The sequence below is a fragment of the Parasteatoda tepidariorum genome, chromosome 6, assembly GCF_982258835.1.
Source record: "Parasteatoda tepidariorum strain Cologne lab strain chromosome 6, Ptep-v5.0, whole genome shotgun sequence".
Taxonomy (NCBI): Eukaryota; Metazoa; Arthropoda; class Arachnida; order Araneae; family Theridiidae; genus Parasteatoda; species Parasteatoda tepidariorum.
In genome coordinates, this window is record NC_141760.1 from 12,386,645 (window position 1) to 12,412,282 (window position 25,638).

A 25,638-nucleotide genomic window follows, 5' to 3' on the forward strand; every position below is an offset into this window, starting at 1 on the left:
ATTATCATTATTCAAAAATAAAAATAAATTATTGTAGTTGAGCTGTTACTTTTAAATCTGGAATTTTGTCTTTAAAAAAATATTTTTTAAAAGAGAATAAAGTTGTTCAGATCTCTCAATTCAGAAAAAAATATATTGATCCTTATTATGGGAACATTCAAATATTATTTAAAATATCCCTAGCAATTTAGGACACCGACACCCAATCCCCACTGCAAAGGTAAGCAAACCACAAGCTCTCTCGCATGCTTGCGTAAAAAAGTTGCAACAATTCCCCATTCCAGGTTTAAGCATTAACTTTTACTTTTACTGTAGTTCTAGTTTTCGGATTAAATTCAAATAAAAAGCTGTAACTTTATATAAAACAAAATTTACGTTTTAACCTTCTGCTCACGGCGGGTACAACATGTGGACCACCTGTGATGGTACAACATGGAACACCGCAAGCAAAGGGTTAATTCAAGGTTAATTAAAAGGGTCATAAAATTTTGAGTAGAACATTCGTTAGAAATCTTTTGTGTTCAAAAGAATAAATTAACCACTGAAACTCTACGAATAAATTTTTCACTCCCAAATTCAACTTTTGAAAAAGTTCTATAATGTGCATATGTAAGATAAATATTTGAGAAATTAGATTCTACAGATAAAAAAAAGGTAGATTTATTAAAGTAATATACTTTTATTTAAAGCTTGATTTTGCATGTTAAAATATAGACTGCAATAATTTATTAATGTATTTCAAGTTTTCCTGTCTTATCCTATAGATTATGTCTCAGTACCTGAACATTCGAATCTTAGATCAAAAGTTATCTGGTTGAGTGTGCGTATCCCTGCTTAATTTTTATTTGCTTAGTTTTGATGGTATGTTAAATTCATCCCACGTATGTAATACGGTACAAAACGATAGCATTCAAAAGTATTATATACAAATGTAAGTAAAAAATACAAATATAGTAAAAATACCTAGTTATTTGTATTTACTAGTTAGTTATAGGTTATCTTTTTGGTGCTCAATTGTCTTTTAATGTGCCATTGGAAATAAAAAAAATAAAAAAAATAACGATACGAACGTAATTATTTATTTGGATGGAACACAAGAGTAGTGTATTTTATGCACTAATTCAATAATATCAACAAAAAAAAAGGAAAACAAAAAGAAATGAAGAAGAAGAAACAAAATAAATAAATATATAAAAATAAACTGAAATAAAATTAAAAACAATGAGCAAAAAATCCTATTTTTCTAATTAATATACTTAAAGAAAATAACTTTGTCTATTTTTAAGGTTGGATTTTCTTTTAATTAAGGTCACTCTTCTGACTTAAAGCGTTAGAAAACATCTACAAATCGGCTTGAACAAAAAAAAGAAAAAGAAAAGAAATCCTATCTTAAAAGGTATAAATTGCGCTTGACCCATTTAATGTCGTCCACTCTTCTTCATTCAAGCCGAATCTTCATAGAAAATCAGAATTGCAGAAACGACCGTTCGTTAATGGATAAGCTCCAATTATTTTTTCAAAGCTCAGGAAATTGGCTCAATTTTCAGTGCCTCGGCTTCTAAAGAGGAAATGATTTTTAAAGGTGTTTTTGAGTAACTGGGGAGAATCATTAATGAACGACAGCGATTTCAACACATTTATTTTTAACTCCAAGAGAAAAATCATTCAAACGGTAAAGAGAATGTAGAAGAAGAAAAAAAAAAGAGTTAACAAGGTCCTAACACATGAATGTCTTTTACAGCCGGTTCTCTTATTTTAATCGCTTTAGGCTGTTTGTTAAAGAATAAGAACTGAAGATATTAAGTCGTGGGCAGCGTTATTGAAGGAAAGGAAAATTGAAGGAAGTTTAGATCTTATTAGACACAATCTAAAATCGCAGACCCCCGAAATAAGCAACAAACTCTTTGTTAGAATTATATTTTCTAAAATTTTTCTGATCACAAAATTTTATTTATTAATTTTTGATTATCATTATTGATTATTCTTTGATCGCATGGAGACCAATTCACCCTTACCATTTTGTTTATATAATAGTTTAAAAATCAGTGGTTACAAATGGTTTTTTTTTTTTTTGTTTTTTGTCATCGAACCCTAAATAATCACCTTCTTTCGGCGGAACCTCGTTTGCATAAATAAAGTATATGAGGACAATTGAGAACGTTTTACAAAAATAAAATAAAAATTAAGAGTAAAGAAAATTTTCGAAAATTTTAGTATTAATAATCTTAAATTAGGTTTGATATCCGACAGTTGAATTCACAGTCCGCAAGTTGAACATAGCCTAGTGTTTGGCCGATAGCTTGCGGGTGTATATAAAATCAAACGTGGACTGTAAACTATTTATTTTGCGGGTGCGCTTGTAGCGCTGCGGAGCGTGTATGCTCTTTTGTTGTTTCACATCAACTGGCTCTTGGCTGATAACAATGACGCCAAGAAGCCAACGGGCGTAGCAACATACCGGCTTCAACATACCGGGCCACCTTGAAACATAGTTTCAAAATTTGCACATAAATTGACAAAAAACAGAATTAAACTATACATCTAATAAAAAGATAATTATAAAAAACTAATGCAACATACATAAAATTTAAATATATATAATTATAAACAGATGTATAGATTCCTTGGTATAAACCGGATAACTAACACAAAACAAAAGAAAAGTCTAAAATAAAATAAAGAAAGTTAATCAGTCAATAGGTAAAACTGACAGTTTGTGAATGGGTCTTTTATAAGTTCCAGTCTCAGTTTTGACACTGACCACTCTTACCTTAGCATCAGCACTAGGAAAAACTTCTTGTATACGCCCTAATTTCCACTTCAAAGGTGGAATATTGTCCTCTTTAATGAGAACTAAATCGTTAATTTTCAAATTAGGCTGTTCTCGCAACCATTTGGGGCGCTGCTGTAAGCTGGAAATATACTCGTTAACCCATCTTTTCCAAAAATTCTGGAAAAGTTTTTGAGTCAACTGCCAACGTTTTAATGGGGATATGTTTTCGCTTAGAAGGTTCTCTTCTGGTATAGAGGAAAGAGCGGTTCCCACAAGGAAATGTCCTGGGGTAAGTGCTGAAAGCTCAGCGGGATCGTCCGATACTGGACACAAAGGACGAGAGTTCAAGCAGGATTCAATTTGTGCAGTAAGAGTTAAAAACTCTTCAAGGGTCAATTTATGATCACCTATTGTTCTTTTCAAATGCGATTTTGCGGATTTCACAGCAGCTTCCCAAATTCCTCCAAAGTGAGGTGCTGAAGGTGGGTTAAAGTGCCATTTAATTTGCTCATCGGCAAAATACTGATGGATGGATTCTTCTTTTTGAAGAGATTTAACTACTCGATTAATTTCCTTATTTGCAGCAACAAAATTTGAACCACAGTCTGAAAATAATTCATTTGGTTTTCCTCTTCGCGCAACAAATCTTTTTAGAGCTGCAATAAATGATTCAGCGGTTAAATTTCCAACAACTTCGATGTGCACCGCCTTTGTCGCGAAACACACAAATATACAAATGTACATTTTAACTGATCTAACTCCACGTCCAGATCGCGGTTTCACAAAAAATGGACCTGCATAATCCAGACCAGTCTTGGAAAATACTCTAGAAGGCGTTACTCTTGAAGGTGGTAATTGAGCCATTATCTGTGTCGCGGTTTTTTCTTTTAATCGAAAGCATTTTATGCATTTCCAGATTTGCTTTTTTATAACTGATCTAGCATTTACTATCCAAAATTCTTTGCGAATAACTGATAATAGTAAAGTGCTCCAGCATGCAAGAAGGATTCATGATAATGAATTATAATTAGATTAGTTAAGTGATGTTTTTTCGGTAGGAGAATAGGATGTTTTCTTTCATTCGATAATTGTGTATTTTCTAACCTACCGCCAACACGGATAAGGCCCTCTTCATCCAAAAACGGATTCAAGGAGAGGATCTTACTACTCGAAGAAATTGGTTTGCTATTTTTTAGCTGGTGATATTCGTTTGGAAATTCTTGTTTTTGTACTATTTTGACCAAAACGTTTCTGGCTAGTTTTATCTCATTACTAGTCAAATAACCATTTATGCGATTGTTCGGAGATTTACAGTTCATTATGAAGCGGAGACACCAAGCTATAATTCTTTTTAACTTAACGTATGCTGAAACATTGTAAATGATCGGAAAGTCAATAGGAGTTGTTTCAATCAAGCACGATGTCTTTTTGCGTTCTTCTTTGAGAGCGTCTGTTGAGAGAGGGATTTCCTCCAAATGCGATATTTCACCACTTTTCATCCAAGACGGACCCGACCACCACAAGTCTGATGAGGAAAGTTCTTGAGGATCCAAGCCACGGGAAATGAGATCTGCGGGATTGTTATGAGTAGAAATATGTCTCCACTGGTAGTTCTCAGTCAAGGTTTGGATCTTGGAGACTCGGTTTCCAACAAAGGTTTTAAGCTGGTGGGCTGGCGTTTTAATCCATGCAAGTGCGATGGTCGAGTCTGTATGCAAAATGACTTCGTCAATGTCCATTTTAAGAGAATTATAAACCTTTCTTATAAGTTGAGAAAGAAGTAAGCAAGCTGATAGTTCTAAACGTGGTATAGAAATTACTTTAATGGGTGCAACACGAGATTTGCTTGCAATAATATGGCAAGTGTTTGATTCAGCTAGGCCTGGGCAATACATGTAAACCACAGCTCCATACGCTAATTCCGAGGCATCAGCGTAACCCATTAAAACAGTTTTCGTGAAAAAGTCAGTTAAAATGTATCTATTAATGCGAATAGTTTCTATATGTTGCATAGAAGATGCAAAATTAAGCCACTGACCTGCGATTTGTGGTGGAAGGGGATCGTCCCACGACAGTTTATGTACCCACAATTTTTGGAGAAACATCTTTGCTTTCGTGATGACAGGTTGCAAAAGGCCTAATGGGTCATACAGTCTTGCTATAAAACTCAGTACTTCACGCTTAGTGAATTTGGTGGTCATTTCTGGGATGGATACTTTAAACGTAAATTGATCTTCAATTGAATTCCACCTTACACCCAAAGTTTTGACACTCGCATCAACTTCTGATGCAAAATCATGCTCTGCTGGGTCACCTAATGGTAAACTGTTCCTTAACTCCCTTGAATTAGAGTTCCACTTATGAAGAGACATTCCACAAGTTGCTAGAATATCGTTCAGCTGTTGTTGCACTTTCTGAGCACCTTCTAAACTTTGAGCACCTGAAACGATATCGTCCATATAAATATCTTCCAAAAGAACTAATGATGCCAGTGGAAATCGTAATTCATCTTTAGCCAACTGCTTGAGAGTTCTGATTGCGAGAAATGGAGCGCAAGCAGTTCCGTAAGTGACTGTCTTGAGTCTGAATGTTACCGGTTTTGCGTACTCTGAATCTTTCCACACAATTCTTAGAAGATCAAGCTGCGATGGATCTATTTTGATTTGTCGAAACATCTTTTGGATGTCTGCCGTGAAAGCATATTTATGTTTACGAAATCGAGTCATGATTTCGAAAATGTCCTCGACCACGTCCCCCTTCAAAATGACATCATTCAAGCTCACACCCGTTGAGGTACTTGATGAAGCGTTGAACACAACACGTAACTTAGTGGTTGCCTTCTCTGGACGATAAACACCGTGATGTGGGAGGTAATAGGTAATTTGATTACCGGAATTGCTTTCATTATCATCATAATTTTCCATATGATTCATGTCTAAGTACTCCTGCATAAATGATTTGTATAAATCTTGCATTTCTTGATTTCTGGATAATCTTTTCCATAGTTGATTCAGACGTCGCACAGCTAAGTCCTTGGACTCTCCTAAACGCTCAACGTCCTTAACTGGCATCTCTACGATGAATCGTCCATGCTCATCTCTGCGATAAGTATTCTGAAAATGTGATTCACAATACTTTTCTTCTTCACTCTGAATTTTTATTTTATAGTCTATATCCTCTATTTTCCAGAATTTTTCTAAGCAGTCTTCGACTTCTGTTTGAGTGGTTATGAAACCGCAGTGAATTTCTGGAGTGCGGGTATTTATTGCTCCAGTTGCAATGTATCCAAAAACAGTATTGCGAAACACCAAATCACTGTTTGCAACGCGGATATCTCCAGCCTTGATAATTTCGAAAAATACCTCCGCGCCTAAAAGCATATCTATTCTTCCAGTTACCGCGAAATTAGGATCTGCTAATTGTTGCGGAATTTCTAACTTATCTACTTTGAAGGATGTAACAGGAAGAAAATCGGTAATTTTGGATACCACTAAAAAATCAAGAGTTTTCAAAAAAGAACTATTACCATTACAAATTGTAGCTTGTATTTTTGATCTTATTGTAGTTTCGTTTCCGCCCAAACTCGAAACCCGATAATTTATTTTTTCTTGTGGCACATCTAATTTATTAGCGAAATTAGCTGTACAAATATTCGACATGCTGCCTGAATCTAATATCGCCCTACATTGAATATAAGATCCATTTAAAGGATTTAAAACCCAAATTAAAACAGTCGGAAGAAGCCCTGTTTTATTTTTCGAATTAATGCAAGATAAAGAAGCAGAAACAATTTCATTATTTTGTTGATGAATATTAAATACCGCTGCTTCGGGATTGAGGTCATGACCGTGAGAAGAAGAAGCCAAAACCGCAGAGTTGTTTATAGTTTCGCGTTCTTTATGGAGTAGTGTATTATGCTTTGAGTGGCATATGTTGCATAAATGTTTCGATTTGCAATTCAATAACTTGTGTTGACTGCTTAGACAATTTAAACACAATTTATGTTTTGATACCAGCTCACTTCTCTGATGACTATTCAATTTCAAAAAGGAATCGCACTTAAAGATAGGATGATTCATTTTACACAAAATGCATGATTGAGTTACACTTTTATTAATTAGAAATGTTTTCGTTTTTGGATTTCTCTCTTGACTTAACTTAAATCTTAAAGGAGTGGTTTTGCTAACATTTTCTAATATTTGAGCTCGTTTTTCCAAAAATGAAAATAAATCATCTAATTTAGGAACATCGTTTGAGCTAATATTTAATTCATACTGCCTTCGAGTTTCCCTATCCAATTTTTGAAGTACTATATTTAAAACAAAAATATCAGAAAGATCATTGCGATTATACTCCAAAATTTTTAATGCTCTTATATTTTTCTTTACACAATCAATTAAATTACGTAAGTCTTTAGCCGACTCATGCGTTAATTTTTCAATATCTAATATTGATTTAACGTGAGATTCTACTATTAACCTTTTGTTTTCGTATCTTTCTTCTAAAGCTGTATATAATGAAGTGAATGTATCATCTAATGTAATAAGATTTTTAGCTTCTCCGATTAAAGCTGAATTTAAATAGTGTAGTTTTTGTGCATTTGTCAACTGATTATTGGATGTAATAACATTATTGAATTGCAATTTGAAAGTACTCCATTCTTCACATTTACCCGAAAATTTCGGAAGCGGAATTTCTGGTAATTTTATGCTAACACTATTGTTTACAAAACTTGCGGGAGTTAATTTCACTTGATTAACTGATTCTAAATACGTTAAGCAATTTTTAATTTTGCACTTAGCACTAATGATTTTTTCGCTGTATTCTTCGCTAGCGCTAATTTCAGTTTCGAATTCTGCTGGAACCGAAATTAAATTTTCAATTTCAGAATTTAATGATGTCAAAATACTCTCCTTTTGACTTAATTGCTCAAATATTTCATTTAGTTCTGTTATTTCTTTAGTGTCACTTTGTATTATAGTATCTGCTTTTGTTATTAGTTTTGTAGCGCTAGTTCTGATTGTAGCGCGTTTCTTTCTACATTTCTCGATGTTATCCATTATTTATTAAATGAAATTATGCGGTAAATAAATGATGAAAATTTGCCTACCTTTCACTAATTCTATGGCTGGAGATATGCTGCGTTATTTCTGATGCGATGCGTGGTCAGTCCAATAATGAATGCGGGTTTTTTATTGTAAATTTGCGATATACTGGATCTTTATCCTCCTGATCGTTCGGACCAGTGTTTGGCCGATAGCTTGCGGGTGTATATAAAATCAAACGTGGACTGTAAACTATTTATTTTGCGGGTGCGCTTGTAGCGCTGCGGAGCGTGTATGCTCTTTTGTTGTTTCACATCAACTGGCTCTTGGCTGATAACAATGACGCCAAGAAGCCAACGGGCGTAGCAACATACCGGCTTCAACACCTAGCTAGAATTTGTTTTTAGTGTACATTACTGTGAATGACCGAAATCTGGAGAATTTCGATTGTCACTGGTAAATGTCAACAATGACATAGTCGCTTTAGTGAATGTTCGAAATATTTGTCACGTCCGATTTAATATTAATATAATCATCGATATTTTAATATTTACTCTATATTAGAATATTCTATTAGGAAAAGCATCGATGTTTGGAATACCGAGCAAATGTATTAAAGACAGTGGCATTTGACCTCAAAAAACATTAGTGCAGGGAATATCTGGCAAGTATATATCGGGAAATGACACACAAGTAAGTGTATACTGACAATTGCGATTGACTTAAAAAGAACATCAATGTAAGAACTACCGGGCAATGACACTTAACTTTTAAAAAATGAACAGTGTAGGGAATACAAGAAAAGAAGCTGTGAGGGGGAGGGGGGAACATGTGACTAAGTATATTTTGTTCTCATGAATTGTATAATTTTCCTTTGTTGCCTTGTGCAGCAGTTTCAGGGCTCCCCACATATATCTGTCAAAAAAAAAAGGGGGGGGAAGAGAAAAATTTGTAGCTAAAAAGGAATTTTGAGGAACCATTTAAATTTTTAAAAGAGGTCTTCAGAGGACAATTTATAATCAAAACAGCAGGGTAATCAGTGAATCCATGAATGATTTAGTTAGAGTTTTTTTTACATAAAAAAAAATCAGTTAAACAAAGTTCATTTAGATACAGGAAGCTACAAACTAGATAGAAGTTTAACAATAGCTTTCTTAACTTAGCATTAGCACCTGAAATTTTCTAAAAATTAGAAGATATAATGAATAAAGAAAAATGAATTTGATACTTGTGCAAATTTATTTAATATTGCACATATTTAAAAATTGCTAGAGAAATAACTATTTTAAAAAAAAAAAAAAGGAGAGAGAAATTTTTTTTCCTCACGTTATCCACATTTTTACGTTTACAATTCCCTCAAAACAAATGCATGATTTTCGCCTCTACAAAGCACCCATTATTAAGAGCTATTTTTCCTTAAATATTATTGACCAAACTGAATTGATATCGATATCTTGTAAATTAAACAAATAATAAACACCTAAATAAAATTATATTACTTATGTAAATTAGTGAATGGTCCGAGTTGAATTTTCTTTAATTACTGAATTGATAACTGTATACAATCACAGTAATGATAAAGAATAAAAAATGTAAAAATTACAAAGCAGGGAAACATAGAAAAAATATTCCCTCAATTTGAAGAAAAGGTTTAACATTAGTAATTTTAATATCGTTTTATGCATAAAATAAAAAATAAAAGAGTTTCAAAAACTTACAAGAAAACACAGAGTAGAAAAATAATTATCAAAAATAAATTTTCGCATGATTAGTGGACACTGAAGGGGTGCAAGCTTTGTGATTTTAAAATTACAACAGTTTTGTACCCTAGTTTGCTATCACAACAGACATAAAGAAAAAAAAAAAACTGAATTCTGCACAGCAAACATAAAATTTCAGAAATATATTTTTCAATTAATACAAATTGAAGTGTAATGAAAATTATTATTCAAAAGTATATAAATACAAATATTATTTACCTAAGTAAAAATAATTATATTTAAATATAAATATTATTACTATATTAATTAGATAGTAATTATATTCTAAAATATTCTCCATATTGTCTACGCTCTGCAGATTTGGCATTACCCAGACAGCACCACGAGGAGGCCTACTACATTACATGCTTTTAATACTCTAATGTTTTAAATGTTTATAATCTTTTAATGTTTATATGTTACATGATTAATTAGATATTGTTTTATGTTCAATGTTTATTTGTCTAGAATGTTTGTGTAGAGTGCTTGTACGCTCCAGCGAATAATATTGTATCAAGTGCTGCTGCTAAAAAAAATAAATAAATAAATATTTTTCAGACATGTAATTTGCATAATATTTTTTAATCAGAACCTAATATTCTTGATTATGGAATATTTCTAATTTCAAATGCAGCTAACATTTTAATCGAAGTAAACAGATCAATTTGTGAATGCCTCCTCAGTTTATCATTATAAAATTCTTGAGATTAATAAGTTGATAATATGATTAAAATCCTTTTAACTAAACAGAATAAAGAGATTAATTTAAAAATTTACATTTTTGAAACTGATTTTAATCATACAAATTTTTTTTCCTATTCTAAAAATAGTAAAGTATGTGAACCCTAATTAAATTTCAAAGTAAGAAATTTTATCTATAAAGCTTTTTTCTATGTCTAATTTAAGAATCCTCAAAATAAGATAAAATATATAATAAATAAGATAATAAATATATAATACATAATAAATAACAATAAATAAGATAAAATATATAAGACGCCTCCATCATTTTCGCACACTTAGTAAATGGCCTCCCAAGTTCAACCTAACAAATATTTGCAATTTTATAGTTGGCAATAAAATCTCACAATGGAAATCAGGCATAAAAAAAAAAGATTGCGTAGATCTGTGATAAGTGGCAAGCCCGGATTTGTCTTTATTAAATCAAATGAATAAAAGGGACATAAAAAATTTAAAGTTATAAAGCTCTGCCATTGTTGATTTTCTTAAACCCACATCGAAATCTTAATTAGTAGATAATCCTCAGATTTTAGGATTAGCAGAAAAAAATCACATGACCTGCCCCCAGTTTTCAAACACAGTAGGATGATATGAAAACCTCGAATACAATCACACCTGCGGAGTGTAATTGAATTATTTTCTATCAGCACATGTATGAGAGATATAATTTTTTTTATCAAATAAGTTGTAAGTAATTAATTATATGGGGCAACTTATTTTGTATTTTTAAGTCAGTGTAATGAATCTTCAGTGAGACACAAGGCAATAAATAACATAATGTGTGCTATTCCAGAGTCTATGAAATGAATAATAGTAGCCTAAATAGTCAGGGGTCTGTCCAGGCCGAATTTACTACCGTTTAGCGATACCTTCACAAATTCAACTTTAGGAAAAACGGTAGTTTCACAAAATACTTTTTCTTAAAATTTTATTTTTTTATCCCTTAAGAAACGATAAATCCATATTTTTGTGTTGATTTTTTAATATAATTTTTAATTTTTCACAAATTATGTCTAAATTTTCACAAAATAGGTACCTCTCAGAAAAACCTAGACAGACCCCTGATAGTACTGATCTATAAATACAACAGTGCACAAGCATGAACATCATTGGTTTTATAAGCAACGTGAATGATGAGGAGAGAGTTTGATGCAGAAAGTCACAATTTTAGAGTAATCGAAACACTTCTTTAAAACTATTTTTAAATCATTCAAAAAATGTCCAAGATTACAAAAACATTAAAAAGAACACTCTAAAAAATGGATGTTGGAGTGAAAAGAGGACTATTTGAGAGTCCAGTAGTTTAGTTTTCAATCCTCCTTCAACATGTTCTTCCGTTGGAGAAAAATCCTTAGAATCAGGGTCAAATTTAGGTATTGTCAGCATTGTCAAATTTGGATGAAAATTATGTGACAAGTTTTCAGCTATCAGAAATAGACAGAATTTTCTCCAAAAGAATTATAATCAAAGAGTAATTATTATATACCTACAACTAGGGGTCTGTCCAGGCCAAAATTACTACCATTTAGCAGTACCTTCACAAATTTAAATTTTGGAAAAACGGATCACAAAATACTTTTTCTTAAAATTTTATTTTTGTATCCCGTAAGAAACGATAAATCTATATTTTTGTGTTGACTTTTTAACATAATTTTTAATTTTTCACAAATTATGTCTAAATTTTCACAAAATAGGTACCTCTCAGAAAAACCTAGACAGACCCCTGCCTACAACTTAAAAATCAATGAGCAATGAGTTGTTGTGAAAAAGATATATTTTCTGATTAATGCTTAAATGAGCGAACTCTAAAGAGTTTCTTTAAGTGAAATTTAAAAAAAAAAAAAAAAAATTTTTTTAGTGATTTGCCGAAGTTAGTTACAAGTTATATCTTAGAGTTAGTCCTCTTCTGCAAAGTTTTTTTTCAGGTTCTTATGGGTCACTGTCTAGTTAACATCAAAAGTTAGTAAATTTTGGTGCAAGTACTTATAAAGAAACCTTCTAAGTAAAAATTATAGAGATTACAATAACCTAGAAAAGCCGGGGCAGAGGAGACAGGGCACTGCCCTTCCAACAAGGTGATCCAGGTTTAATGGCTGATCAATAAGAACACAGGCCACAGTGCTGGCATAAAATATTCTGAGAAGAAGACAGATCATGGGTTATAGCCCCTTAGTTATCAGGCTAGTTGTTGTGATTTTCATGGCTTTTCTCTCCATGTAGTGCAAATGTGGATTAGTTCCATCAAAAAAGTTTTCCAGGAATTGTTTGCCCCAGGAGTTTTATTGAGTTCAAAATTACAAGACTGCAGAATTGAACATTGGAAGTCATAAACTCGGAACTGGGTGGGCTGATCAACACCAATAAAAAAAAAATTACCAAAAGAACAAATAATATTATTGCCCATAAATAAAATAAGTAAAAGTGCGACAATAAAATTTTTTTTAAAAATAATTACTTTATTAACTATTAGAATAGTTATACTAAAAAATTCTTGACTGAAAGATTAAAACAACATTTGAAATCAAAATCTGAAATTAAACTAGATACTTTTTCACAATTATAATTTTCACACAAATATCTATTTCGTTTTTAATTATTGAATCACTATTTTCATCATTTAGATCCTAACAGGAATCATTGAATGCAAATTAAATTAAATCAGATATTTTTTTTCCTGATTATAATTACTAGACAAACATTTTATATCTATTTATTTTAATTATAGAACCATTACATTCATCATCAGTTGCGTACATTATTTAGATCCTAACAGGAATCATTAAATGATTTACAAAACACTAATTACAAATTTGCATGCCGTTGGTACTTAAATTTTTAAAAAAAAAGTTGTTCTAAAATGGAATTCTCAATTAGAAAATTTATAATTGATACGTAAAGACGTTAGCAATCATAAAAAATGAGCATTTTACTTCGGGAGAATAAAAGGCAATTCTTGGTATAAAAATTAAACACGTTACTATATCAATATAAATTTCAGAACTTACCATTGTGAAAGACTTTTTAATGATTTAAAGCGAGAGTAAAATAACACAAATATTGCTTGATTTTAATCAGCAAACATGCATCAATGAATAGTATCCCACGCTAATGTTTATGCGCTTTATGACGCCTAAGGTGACACTTTCTAATATTAGTCATTATCTTGAGATTATTTATTTATTGATAATAACCACAAAACTTTTTTAAACGTCTGCTAGGAAAACTTTCGAGTTTGGAAACAATAATTCCGGTTGCCATTTAATAAATAAGTAATGTTCAATATTCATAAAAACGTTTGCCGAGATTTAAGGAGCTTTCTAATAGCAATTCGCGCATGCGCGAGTAGTTCGTCATACACGCAGTTTCTAAACTTTCGCACGCACATCTAGCTCAATAAATTGCAGTGTGAATGCTCCATTAAAATGATAGAAATTGATGGAACCAACCCGTATGAGAATTTGGAGATGCGAAATGAGAACCTGATTGGTGAATAAATTTTCCTAACTAAAACTCACCAATCATGTTCTCAATCGCATGTATAATTTTTTGTGCATGCAAGGGGAATAGCTTTAAAAAGTACGTTTTTACCTAGATTTCTGCACCAATCAAAATTTCAATAATTCAATATGAATTTAATCCTATATGAATCACTTTTTTGGAGGGATTAATTTTTTTGAAATAATAAATATATGCAAAGTTTTTACTAAAAGAAATTACAATATGGTTGAGATTTGTTTTCCTATATGACTTGTATTCTTAGATATCAGATAATAAATATGAAATATATGGTAATAAATGGAAATCGAATTTTAAAAAAACGTATTTTTAAAATTCAATTTCTCAGGAACAATACTGCCAATTTCTCTCAAATTTCGTATTTTGCCATTAATTCTTTAAAATGTTGCAAAAAATTGTATAATTTACAATTCAAAATTTTTTCGACTGTCACTAAGTAAAATAATAAAAATAATACTATTGGGATACTAATAAAATACTACTAATAAAAATAACTAATAAAATTACTATTGGGATACTAATAAAATACTACTAATAAAAATAATAATAATATACTACTAATAAAAATAATACTAATAATAATAAAAATAATACTGCCAAACTATTGGGACTCTATATCCTAGATTACAGATAAAATCCATTGATTAACAGACACATTCATTCAGAGAAGGTATATTTTTGAGTTTGATTTCGTAATTTAAAACATCGTCTGTACTTTCCAGTTAAGGGAGTCAATCCGACTACTTCAAGTAGCAACGTTTTTCAAAGAGAAAATCACGAACTTTAGGGACCAGAAGTCAAGCGTATCGGTGTCCGTGGCTAGTATGTTGAAAATTAAACATGTTCAAAGATTTAATGCCAATACTAAGAAGAAATACCTTTATAACTTTTGAGGGAATGATAAGATTACCAACCTATTAACAAATAATCTTATGAAGGTGCGAGGGAATGACTTTAAATATTATAATAAATTACTTGAGATAATGTTTTAAATTACTAAATAAACACAAAACAGACACTTATACTCTGAATGAACGTTTATTTTTTTTTCAAATGGAGTCGGATTCTGGATCTTCAAGAAATAGGTTCAGTAGCCGTAATCTGGAAAATTTATTTCGAATAGTTCAGTCAGAGCTTTCAATTATTCCTTATCTTGTATTTTTAGTACTTACGTGTTTTACTATATCGATAGAGATCAATTAATGCCTTTTACAAAATTATAAAATGTTTATCCAAATATAATTTTTGAAAAGTATCATTTTCAATACTATATATTATTTTTTATTACTTATTTTGGTGAGAAGCAAAAAAATAATTGAATTGTTACTCAAAAGTTTCTCGCCATTTCAAATTACATAATTTTAAATTAGAAAATTCCAAAATTTAGATAAAATCAATCAAATGGTTTCTACGAAATAAAATTCCGAAACAGACACTTTTTAAATTTCCAATTTTTGAGAACTGTTTGATCAATTTTGTTCGATTTTTAAAATTTGTTTTTTAAAATTTCATAGTTTGAAATAATATACTAATATTTTTATGCCTCACATTTGAAATAGTTCTAGCATACAGCTAAGATAAATAATAAAAAAATAACAAATAATTTTTCAAAAAAAATCATGTTTTGCAGAAAAAAAGGAAGAAATATCTTTGGATATGCGGGTTTTACAATTTCGAGTTAAGAAATTTTTGATTTATTTAAAAAGATCCATAGATATATTAAAATACAAAAAAAGTAAAATTAAAATTAAGGGGGCCAATCTTCCACTTACTCTCTAACTATGCTATCGGAGGGACATTTTCCATATTGCAATGATACCCCCTTAGTGGTCAAAAACTCAAATCCGTCAGAAACTGGTTATGTACTTAGCAAAAATAAGTTCTTGTGCTTAATTTCGTAGTTCATAGTATGGCCTGTACTTTTTAATTTACATATTTCAGGTTATCCCGCCGAAAAATTTAGAATGCACTTTATTAGTACATAATAATACATTATTAATATGAAAGCTACAGGAGTGTATTGTTTTTATATTGCACTTTGTGTTCATATCGTTTGGTAGTAATTTGATTTTTTGTCCTTCATTCTTGTTGTTTTTAAGGTTTGGTTAGAAAAAGATTGCGCACAACGAAGACAGAAAGGGGAACTCCTTTCGGTGCGCGAATTGATAAAACATACCGTAGATTATAAACTAGGCGATTGCACGTGGAATTGGCGATGGATTACGCGTAAATGTGGTGGGAGAACGAAATTACATTAACCTAAACAGTGAAATTCGATATTTTTTTTCTCCTCCTCGACTAGCCATGATGAATAAAAATAACTCATTAATTCATTTTAGTAGAGAATTAAAAAAGAAAACAACCTTTTTATTCTTAGGATCACGTTACAAATAAACTGTATTTATATTTTATTAAGCGCAATAATTTATATTTTATAAAACGATCTAGTTTTGTAATACAACAGATTTAATTTTTAAATTTTTTTTACAAGAATTGTGTTTGTGAAGAAATAAAAATAATTTATTAATGAACCAATCACAAAAAATAACGTAACATTTAATACCATGTTTTATTGGAACGCTATTTTGAAGAATTAATTCTATTTAACTTTTATTGTAAGAAAACATAACCTGTTTTAATTTAGTGATTTTCTCTGTTAAATCAATCTTGATAAAAGAATAATGTAAACTTTTTTATGAAATTTTTTTTTAGAAATTAACAAAGACATATTATTTATTAGAAAAAAAAATTGGAGTAGTCAAAAATGTTATCACGCTTTAAAGTAAAAATTTCTTGCAAATGAAAAAATCAATATTTTTAAAATTTTAAAGTAATCGGAAATTCGCTTGTGAAAAAAGAAATATGTGAAATAATTTCAAGAAGGGAAAAATGTACAAATGAAGGGATTTTTCTTTAATGACCTATATCGCGTTTGTTTTACTACTAGAAGTATTTATTATAAGAAAATATTTATTAAATAACTTTTTTTTCAATGGGATGAGATTTGATTCAAAATTGATTCAATTCCTTAATATATATAAAAGTCCGTAAATACTTCATTTATTATGGAGGTCATAGATACCTTGATACTCTTTCAGTATAAGAATAATGAAAGCAATTAATAGAAAATGCACAATTTTAAAAATATATTTTATTTACATATATTGTGTACAGGTTATTCTGCAACGATCATACGTAGCATAAATTTATAGATTCCTAAATACTGCTATATAAATTAGGTAATTAAAAACATAGTTAAAAAAATAACAGAATTAAAAAATAACATAATTAAAAAAAATTTCAACCTTTATTAAAAACTTCCTGCTGTCAAGTATTAATAATAATTATAATTTTTAACAACTTTTTTAAACAAAAATTTTTAATTCTCAAACTTAATACTATCCTTCATATGAAAATATCCGAAAATTTGTAAAAGAAAAACTATATTTTAAAATTGAGCCATTGGCAACAACAGAGGTCAGATGTATATACTGAGTTTAAATAAATTATATATTATAGAACTCACATTTAGGACTTAGATCAATTTATTATCAGTTCATAAGAGTGTTTTTTAATAAATAAATGTAGTGATTGTTTGATTTATAATTGCAAGTCCTGAGTGTTTAATGTTAAGTTATGTTTCCTTTGAAATAATTTTTGAACCATGCAAAGCAGGGCGACATTCATTTCAACTCAAAATATAACAACTTAACTTTCAATAACTATAGATAAATAAGAAACAAAAATTGGATAAAAACTTTAAATGAAATACTTTTAGAAAAATACCTTCTAAATAAGATTTAAATAAAACGCAATCACTTCGCCTGAGTGATTTTGTAAAGAATTCTAAACTTTTTAATTTTACAAGTTAGGTGAAAAGTAAATATCTTACAATAGTGGTAGGGAATTAAGGAAATTCTAAATTAAATGAACATTAAAACATTGAGTGCAAAAAATTTTCAATTCACTTAAAAGTTCACTGGAAAGTTCCCAAGATATGGTGAAATGCGCAAAAAGTAAAATTAACACTAAGGGGTCCTAACATTGCATTGCTTTCCTGACCAAACTATTGGGATAATATTTCCAGATTGCAGCAAACCCTATATACTGGGGATCAAAAATCCGAATACGCAGGAAAAAAATTTCTCAAAGTAGGCTCGTTTTAGTGTCTGATTTCCGAACTTAAAATATATTGTCTGCTATAATTAAGCGGCATATTTGAATTCACCCTCTCGATCCATTAAGATTGAGTCCTAGAACGTAAACATCTGATCATTAGATCAAAAGTTAGTTTTAGATTTTTGTTTACTGCTCACTGTACACTAAAACGTGATTTTTTCTCTTTTGAAATTTCGATTTTGATGCCATTACTTCGATCTCCTTCGTGTTGTGCTTACTTTATAAATTTAATCTCAACTATATTTTTCTCTTCACTTTTAAACTGTAAAGACTTTTTCTCCATTTGTAAATTATGAAAAAAATTATTAATCTGATTGCGTAAACAGTTAATTCATTAAAATTGGACATTATCAATTAATTCCTTTCAATAGTCATTTATATTATTAATAATTATTATTTACACAAAATTATAATGAGGAAAAGTTTCATTAGAAATTTAAAACTTTTTGCTGCTATAATTAGGGAATTTCTATCGACAAAATTCAAGTAATTTTTTTTCCCGGAGAAAAATGCATTTTTACTTAAAAGGGAACAATACTGACTTAATATTTATACGATAAAAGACTCTCTAATCGCTAACACCGATGACAGGAGAAATTTTCAATTTTTTCTTTTCCACAAAAGGTTTAAAACTTAAATTGTTGTTCTTTCATTATAAAGCAATCGTATAATATTCTCGTATCATGTAAAACTTTATAACGAAGTTACTTATCTACCGTTTTGCAGTTATAAAATGAAATAATTATTAAATTATACTTGCATTTTAAAATGTAATACTCAATTGTTCAATGAATTTTACGATTATTATTATAAAACTGCGTATAATGAACATTTCAATTAAAATAATTAGTACAAAATAGCTGCTAAAAATTCTCTTAAACATTTATAAATATTATACATTTATAAATTTCAGCTTTTCGCATTATTGCTAAATAATCTCTAAGTCGAAAAATATTTAAAGAATTTCATAATAACAGAAAATTAAATAAAATTTAAAAAAAATTGTAACTGGTTATCGAGCAGAACCATTAAGTTTAATTAATGAATATAGAATTGGAAATTAAGTCTCTGATAAACAGTAAAAAAAATTAATCTTTAAGTAAACAAACTTTATTATAATAATCATTTTATTATTAAAGATTAAAGGTTATTGTGAAATTATTAATTCTAATTAGTGGATAAGTAGGAAAAGAATTTCACAACTCGAAATACATTTAATGAAAGTTATGAAGTTATGGAATATGTTATAATGTGTAATTTTTCTATCTTAGTTCTATTACGACCTTTTAAAAAACGCTAATAAACACAATTTAGTCAACAGATACAAACAATTATGTCGGCGCTATAACAAAAAAATACGCTTTATATTTTATTTGATGCAGAAGAATCAAATGAAGACCCGTTTAATTGAAATGTCGCACCCATATTTAACTTGTTGAATGTTATGCGATACAGAAAACAAAACAAAAACATAAGCACACAGCTGTTTGGCGATTTGCGAGAACGCTCCTTTAACGCCAATAGAAATTTTCGCCAACCCTTTGCAATCTACGGTATGTTTTGTCAATTCGCTTTCGGTGCATTGTTTTTGTGGTCAATTTAGACAGATGGTCAACTGCTAGAGGAGAATGTGCCATTGTTTCGTTATTTTTTCTTATCATTTCTTAAAATATGTTCTTCGTATATTTCTTTTATTTTATCATTTAAAATAAAAATAAAAAAGAATTAATTTTTAGCACTACTTTCAAGTTTTATTTAGTGATATTTAACAAGTATGCAACTTAAAAAACTATATTAATTAACAATATTAATTTCAATTTTTAATAAAGTTAAATATTAAGCAGTTTAGTTAAAAAGAAAAACAAAAACAAACTTTTTTTGCTAATGGTATACGTACCAGATATTTATAATAAACAATTTCTTAAAATATCAGTGTACAAGAGTAGCTATGCAATTAGGAATCTTAGAAGTTGCTATATGCATTACTACAATTTAAATTTTTTTTTGTTATACTTACTCACTTATTTGTTAGAAAATCCCTCTGTAGTTTTCCTAAATGGTCAATTTGGAAAGATTGTTAATTTTTATTACTATTTCAGCAATTCGGTGAAATTGCAACCCTTGATATCAACCGCACAGCAAATTTCCAGGTAGATATGTTTTTGTCTACACATGAAGGGGTTAGAATAGCATAAAATAAAACTCCCAGATAAAATTGATTTATTTAAGTGATCAACGTACAAAATGGTCAGGTTACGAAGGTTTCGCTCTTTTTTATTATAAAAGATAAATTAGTTTCTTGATAGTTGAGGTCAACTTGGTAGGTTTTATTGTATTCATAAACCCCCAATACTACGGAGTATACTTGAATGAGCTAGATGATTGTAACCAGTGTCAAGGATAAAACTATTCTGCTAGTAATACAAAATATTTTAAAGTTAAATGATTTCTTATCGGATCTTAACGGATAAGCTACGGATCTTGACTAACACTGCGTATGCCAATAGTTTTTCCCAGAAGGTTGCGCAATTTCTCCTATCAAAAATGAGAGAGCTACTCAGGAGAAATGGAGTACTTGCTACTTAGGAAATTCGAAGCACTTTACGCATGCTAGGAGGAATAACTTAAAACTATGAGTAGCAAAAAAAAAAAAAAAAAAGTTGATTAAGCTACTGTTAGAGGAACCACAGTCCATTTTAGTGAAAGGTATTTTTTTCTCATTATAATTTTTTTCTTCTATAATTCAAATTCCTTAGATTTTTCGTTTCTATAATCATTAATTTGAGACATTTACTTCTGATATTATGATACTTGTTTACAGAAACCTTACAGCAATTTATTTTAAGTGTGATTTTTATTGTTCGCGATTTTTTTGCAGTTGTTATTTAAAACATCATCGCCTACATCATTCCCCAACCATGGTCAGGCATCTAGACCCATTTGTAGGACGCAATCTTTTAACGGCTATGATAGGAATGACAGCCACTCAATTTTGATCCTGGTCAAACGACATAAACAGCGCCTGAGCTGGTACCCCTCTCTCCAAACTTCCACACCACAACCAACGAGAGGACTTTCAGCCACGACAGATTTAACATGCACATTGCTGCATATACACACTGGTTGTTTTGTCTGTTATCAGAATCAAACTCACAACTTCCAGCTCTCCAAATAAAGGTGTGAGCATCGCCTTAGCCGAGTGCGCCACCTGAGGGCTAATAAATCCTACGGAGTGAAGGTATGATAAAAGAGCTTTCTTTGTTTCATTATTGCTGTTATTTAAAATTAAACCATAACAACGTAATAATAACGAAAAAAAAAATAAATACAGCCACTATTATTAATGGTTTGTATAGCGAAACATTACAGTTAAAGTCGGTCGTAACGGTAATTGACAATAGCAGATAGAATCTTCGTTATAGTGAGCTTGTCGTTATAAGCAAATGCACATACTTAAAGTTAAATCTCAGCAATACAAAAAAAAAAGCTCTAAAACTTCATTCTTTAATCTTTCTTTCGTATTTTGAACAACTATTTTGATTTAAAATGCATATCTTAAGTAAACTGCTCTTGTCTTTATATTGCAGACGGGATTTAAAAGTTTTGCAAGAAAAAAATGAAGTCAAGTGCAATAATTTGTGACGTAATTGAATATTGATTTGAATAGTAAACTGTCAAGAAAGAAAATAAGGGGGCATAATGTGGTCAACAAGAGGATTAATCTTTTAAAGTGTATAGCCAGATTTTTTAAAATAGCAGAAGAACCATTCTTTTGTAAGGAGAGAGAATAGCCGGTGGTGGCTCATATATATATATATATCTTTATAAACGTATCAGCAATATTTGTCATTCTCTTTTCTGCATTGATATCAGGAACGAATAAAAATGTATTTGATTTTGTCCTTTTTCATTAAATATTTTTCACCTAAAGAGAAGAAAAATGCATTCATGTCAAATTCTAATTGTCGGAATAGAGGGAAACTAGTTATTTTCAACTCGTTATAAACAAAAAGTTTTTGTTCATTTAATGTGATCATTTTGATGGTGACTGTGGAACTTGTAATATCAGACTTCTCTTAATATGCCATACTTGTTACATCGAGCTTAACTTGTAATATCAGACTTCTCTTAATATGCCATACTCGTTACATCGAGCTTAACTTGCAATATCAGACTTCTCTTAATATGCCATACTCGTTACATAGAGCTTAATTTGTAATATCAGACTTCTCTTAATATGCCATACTCGTTACATCGAGCTTAATTTGTAATATCAGACTTCTCTTAATCTGCCATACTCGTTACATCGAGCTTAACTTGTAATATCAGACTTCTCTTAATATGCCATACTCGTTACATCGAGCTAACTTGTAATATCAGACTTCTCTTAAAATGCCATACTCGTTACATCGAGCTTTTACTGTATTTGCTGTTTTTTTTAAACAAATTTTTTTGAACTTTGCAAAAATTTTCCTAGTTTTATCTTACACCAACCAAAGTTGGAAAAAAAATAATGTTCTTAGTATATGTTGGAAAGTTTATATTCTCTCAAATTGATTAATTTTGCACAAATTAGAATTTTTTTTATTTTTTTTATTTTTGATGAATTACGTTTTGTGTTGGCAGGCTTTTTCACAAGAAGCAATCGCTATAAAAAAGAGATTAAAAGTTTGCAAAGTAAATTCGAACTAAAACAATAAGTAATTTTTGGAAAGAATTTTGTTTTATGAAAAAAGATTTACGAGTGAATAAATTCAACAAATAATGTAGATTCGATCTTTTACAACAGGATGTTAAACGTTTAGGGTTCTTTTATTGCAGCTGAAAGAGTGAAATGCAGAGAAGAAAATGACAAAACTTCAAATTATTTTAATAAAACGTGAAGCGAAAGCTGATGGAATATCTAACGAGAAAAAAATGCGTTTAGAATTGTTCTTTCTGGTCACGTTAAATCTTTCCATTCGTATCTTAACAAAAGAGATGTGCTCCTGTTTTCCTCACGATATCGTTTTGAAAAGTGTAACTAATGAAAGATTTTTGCGAAATCGTAGTTTTTACAATGTTAAATCGTAATCAAGGTGCTTAAGATTTGGTACAAAAATGAAAGCGAAAAGGAAATTAAGTTTATTAACTTCAGTATGACTTGTCTAAGCTTTCTTGTTGTTTCCGTAGTTCGTCGAATCTTTTTTTCTCTCGTTTTCCTTGATTTTGGGTTATATGTTTGATTTAATTTTCTAGATGTCTTTCTGTTCTAAACAAATTTTTTGATATTAGAGTTGTTAATTGTTGTTTAAAGATAGAATTGATAGTACTTTCAGATAAATTTTTTCTCTCTTCTGTCATCTTCGATCCTAGGTTAAATGTTTGGTGTTTTTTTTTCTAAATAAACTTTTGATAACAGAGTAGCATTCAATCGCTCTATGCTTTTTTTTAAATAAAATTATATTTTACCAAATAAAATTATAAAAACAATAGTTTTTTAGAACTTCTATGGATCTTTTCTCGGAAAAGTCAAGCAATTGAATTATGCGGTTAGTAAATTTTATTGAGTAGTTAAATAATGTGTTAGATTTAGTCTAATTTAGATTTTTGATAAATACATCTTTCTTTTGTGTCATTTACGTTAATTGAGAGAATTTTTCAACATCATCTAATACACTTTTCCTCAATTCAAGAAATTATAAAAGTAATTTTTAATTTTTGTTACGACAGTACATTTATCTGTTTTCAGACTTAAAAGTATCGTACAACGAATGCATATTTCTCTGTCTTTATATTTAAAATTATTTTAAAACGACTGCTTCGCGTCTCTTTTTAGATTTAAAACTTATTAATGTTAGCCTCTTTTAAAATTAATATATTCTTTTTACATTGACTGTACATTTGCCGGTGTTTAGATTTACTATATTTTTGCACTGACTGTACTTTGCGTCGCTTTAATATTTCTTTTTACATTGATTGAGCAGTATGCCGAAAAAAACAACAACCCTGGAGCACCTTAAATAACTTTTGATTTAATGATGGGATCTTTACGTTCTAGAACTTAATCTTAATGGCTCACTTATTTAATTCACTTATTTAATGGCTCACTTAATCACTTATTTAACTCAGACGTATCGTCTGAGTTAAATAATTGACTCAGAAATAATTGACTGAATTAAAAAAATTTAAGTTACGAAATCAAACACAAAACTTTCTCTTTCTTTCGTACTTTCTCAGAATAAGCATATCTTTTTTTCAACGGATTCGGATTGGTAGCTGCAGTCTGGGGAATATAGTTATCAAAGTTTGGTCCGGAGAGCTGTCCAAAGTTTTGACACCTGTTAATTTTACTTTGTTCGTATTTTGCTATATCTTGAACATTTTTTAAGCGGATTAAAAATTTTCACACACGACTATAAAATCCGTTTATTCAAGGATATTTCCATGCAAGAAATAAATTTTAGTAAATAGTTGTTATTTTTTATTATTTTATTTAATATTAGTCGAAAAATGTTTGAGTTGTAAAGTATACAATTTTTACATCATTTCAAAGTATCTAATTTTACATTACAAAATACAAAATTCGACCGAAACCGGTAAAATAATTCCTGAGAAATTGAACTTCATACATGCATTTTTTTAAAAAAAAAATCAGATTTTTCAAGAACTTTTTTAACCGATTTCGTTAAAATTTTGTATTTTGCAATGTAAAATTACATACTTTAAAATGATGTAAAAACTTTTATGTCTTACAACTCAAAATTTTTTCGTCTATTATTTAATAAAATAATAAAAAAATGCTAAATATGTAGTAAATTTTTTCTCTTCATGGAATTATCTTTGGGTAAATGAATTTTATAATTGTGTGCTAAATTTTTTCAATTCACTTAAAAATTTCTCGAGACTTGGCGAAATAGGCAAAAAGTATAATTGACATTAAGGGGTCCAAACTTTGGATCGCTCTCCTGGCCAAACTATGAGGACCCTATTTTCCAGATTGTTGCTACCCCCTAGATTTTGGTTGTTAAAAGTCCGAATACGTTGAAAAACATGTATGTTTATTCAGAGAAAGTACGTTTTTGCGTCTAATTTCGTAACTTAAAATATCGTCGGCACTAATTGTTGATGTATGCCTGTTTAGGCAGAGAGGTGCGATTGTTCTTGTTTTTTCCAGCGGTGCCATCTTTGGCCAAGAATTCGACTTCTGCCTCACCCATATGTCACACCCGTTTATAGGGCGGACCCATTCATACATCCATTCATTCATTCATCCACAGATCGTAATTTTGACCTGAATCAGAGAACGATCGATCTCCAATCCAGTACTCCCAGAGGTATTGATTTGTTATGGGAACATGGAGGACTTAGCGACTCGACAGATTTAGCGTGCATCAGTCACCATTTACTACATGAGGAGTCTTCGGCCGGTGGGGTTCGAACTCATGAACTCTCGTACACTGGCCCAGCCCCCTACCGGCCAGACTATCCCGGCCCCGTCGGCACTAATTAGTTAGCATATTTGAGGTCACCTCCTCGAACCATTAAGAGTGAGTACTAGGTCAAAAGTTATTCAGGGTGCTCCGTATTTTTTTGACGCACTGTACAAATATATTTAAAAGCTACTTCGTTTAAATACTAATGA

At 30.2% G+C, this 25,638-nt stretch overlaps 1 protein-coding gene across 3 annotated transcripts in view; it reads right to left on the bottom strand.

The window, feature by feature from the left end:
• LOC107441660 (unconventional myosin-Ie) overlaps positions 1 to 25,638 on the bottom strand; it is a 153,934-nt gene that overhangs the window by 95,180 nt on the left and 33,116 nt on the right. Inside the window, exon 1 of one of the 3 annotated variants that reach the window (XM_087165419.1) lies at positions 13,325 to 13,577. The exons of the other annotated variants lie outside the window; for them this stretch is intronic. Within the exon in view, the coding sequence (XP_087021545.1) occupies positions 13,325 to 13,327 (3 nt within the window). The 5' untranslated portion in view covers positions 13,328 to 13,577. Of the gene's footprint in view, positions 1 to 13,324; positions 13,578 to 25,638 lie in introns of those variants that run through there. 3 annotated transcript variants of the gene reach the window in all.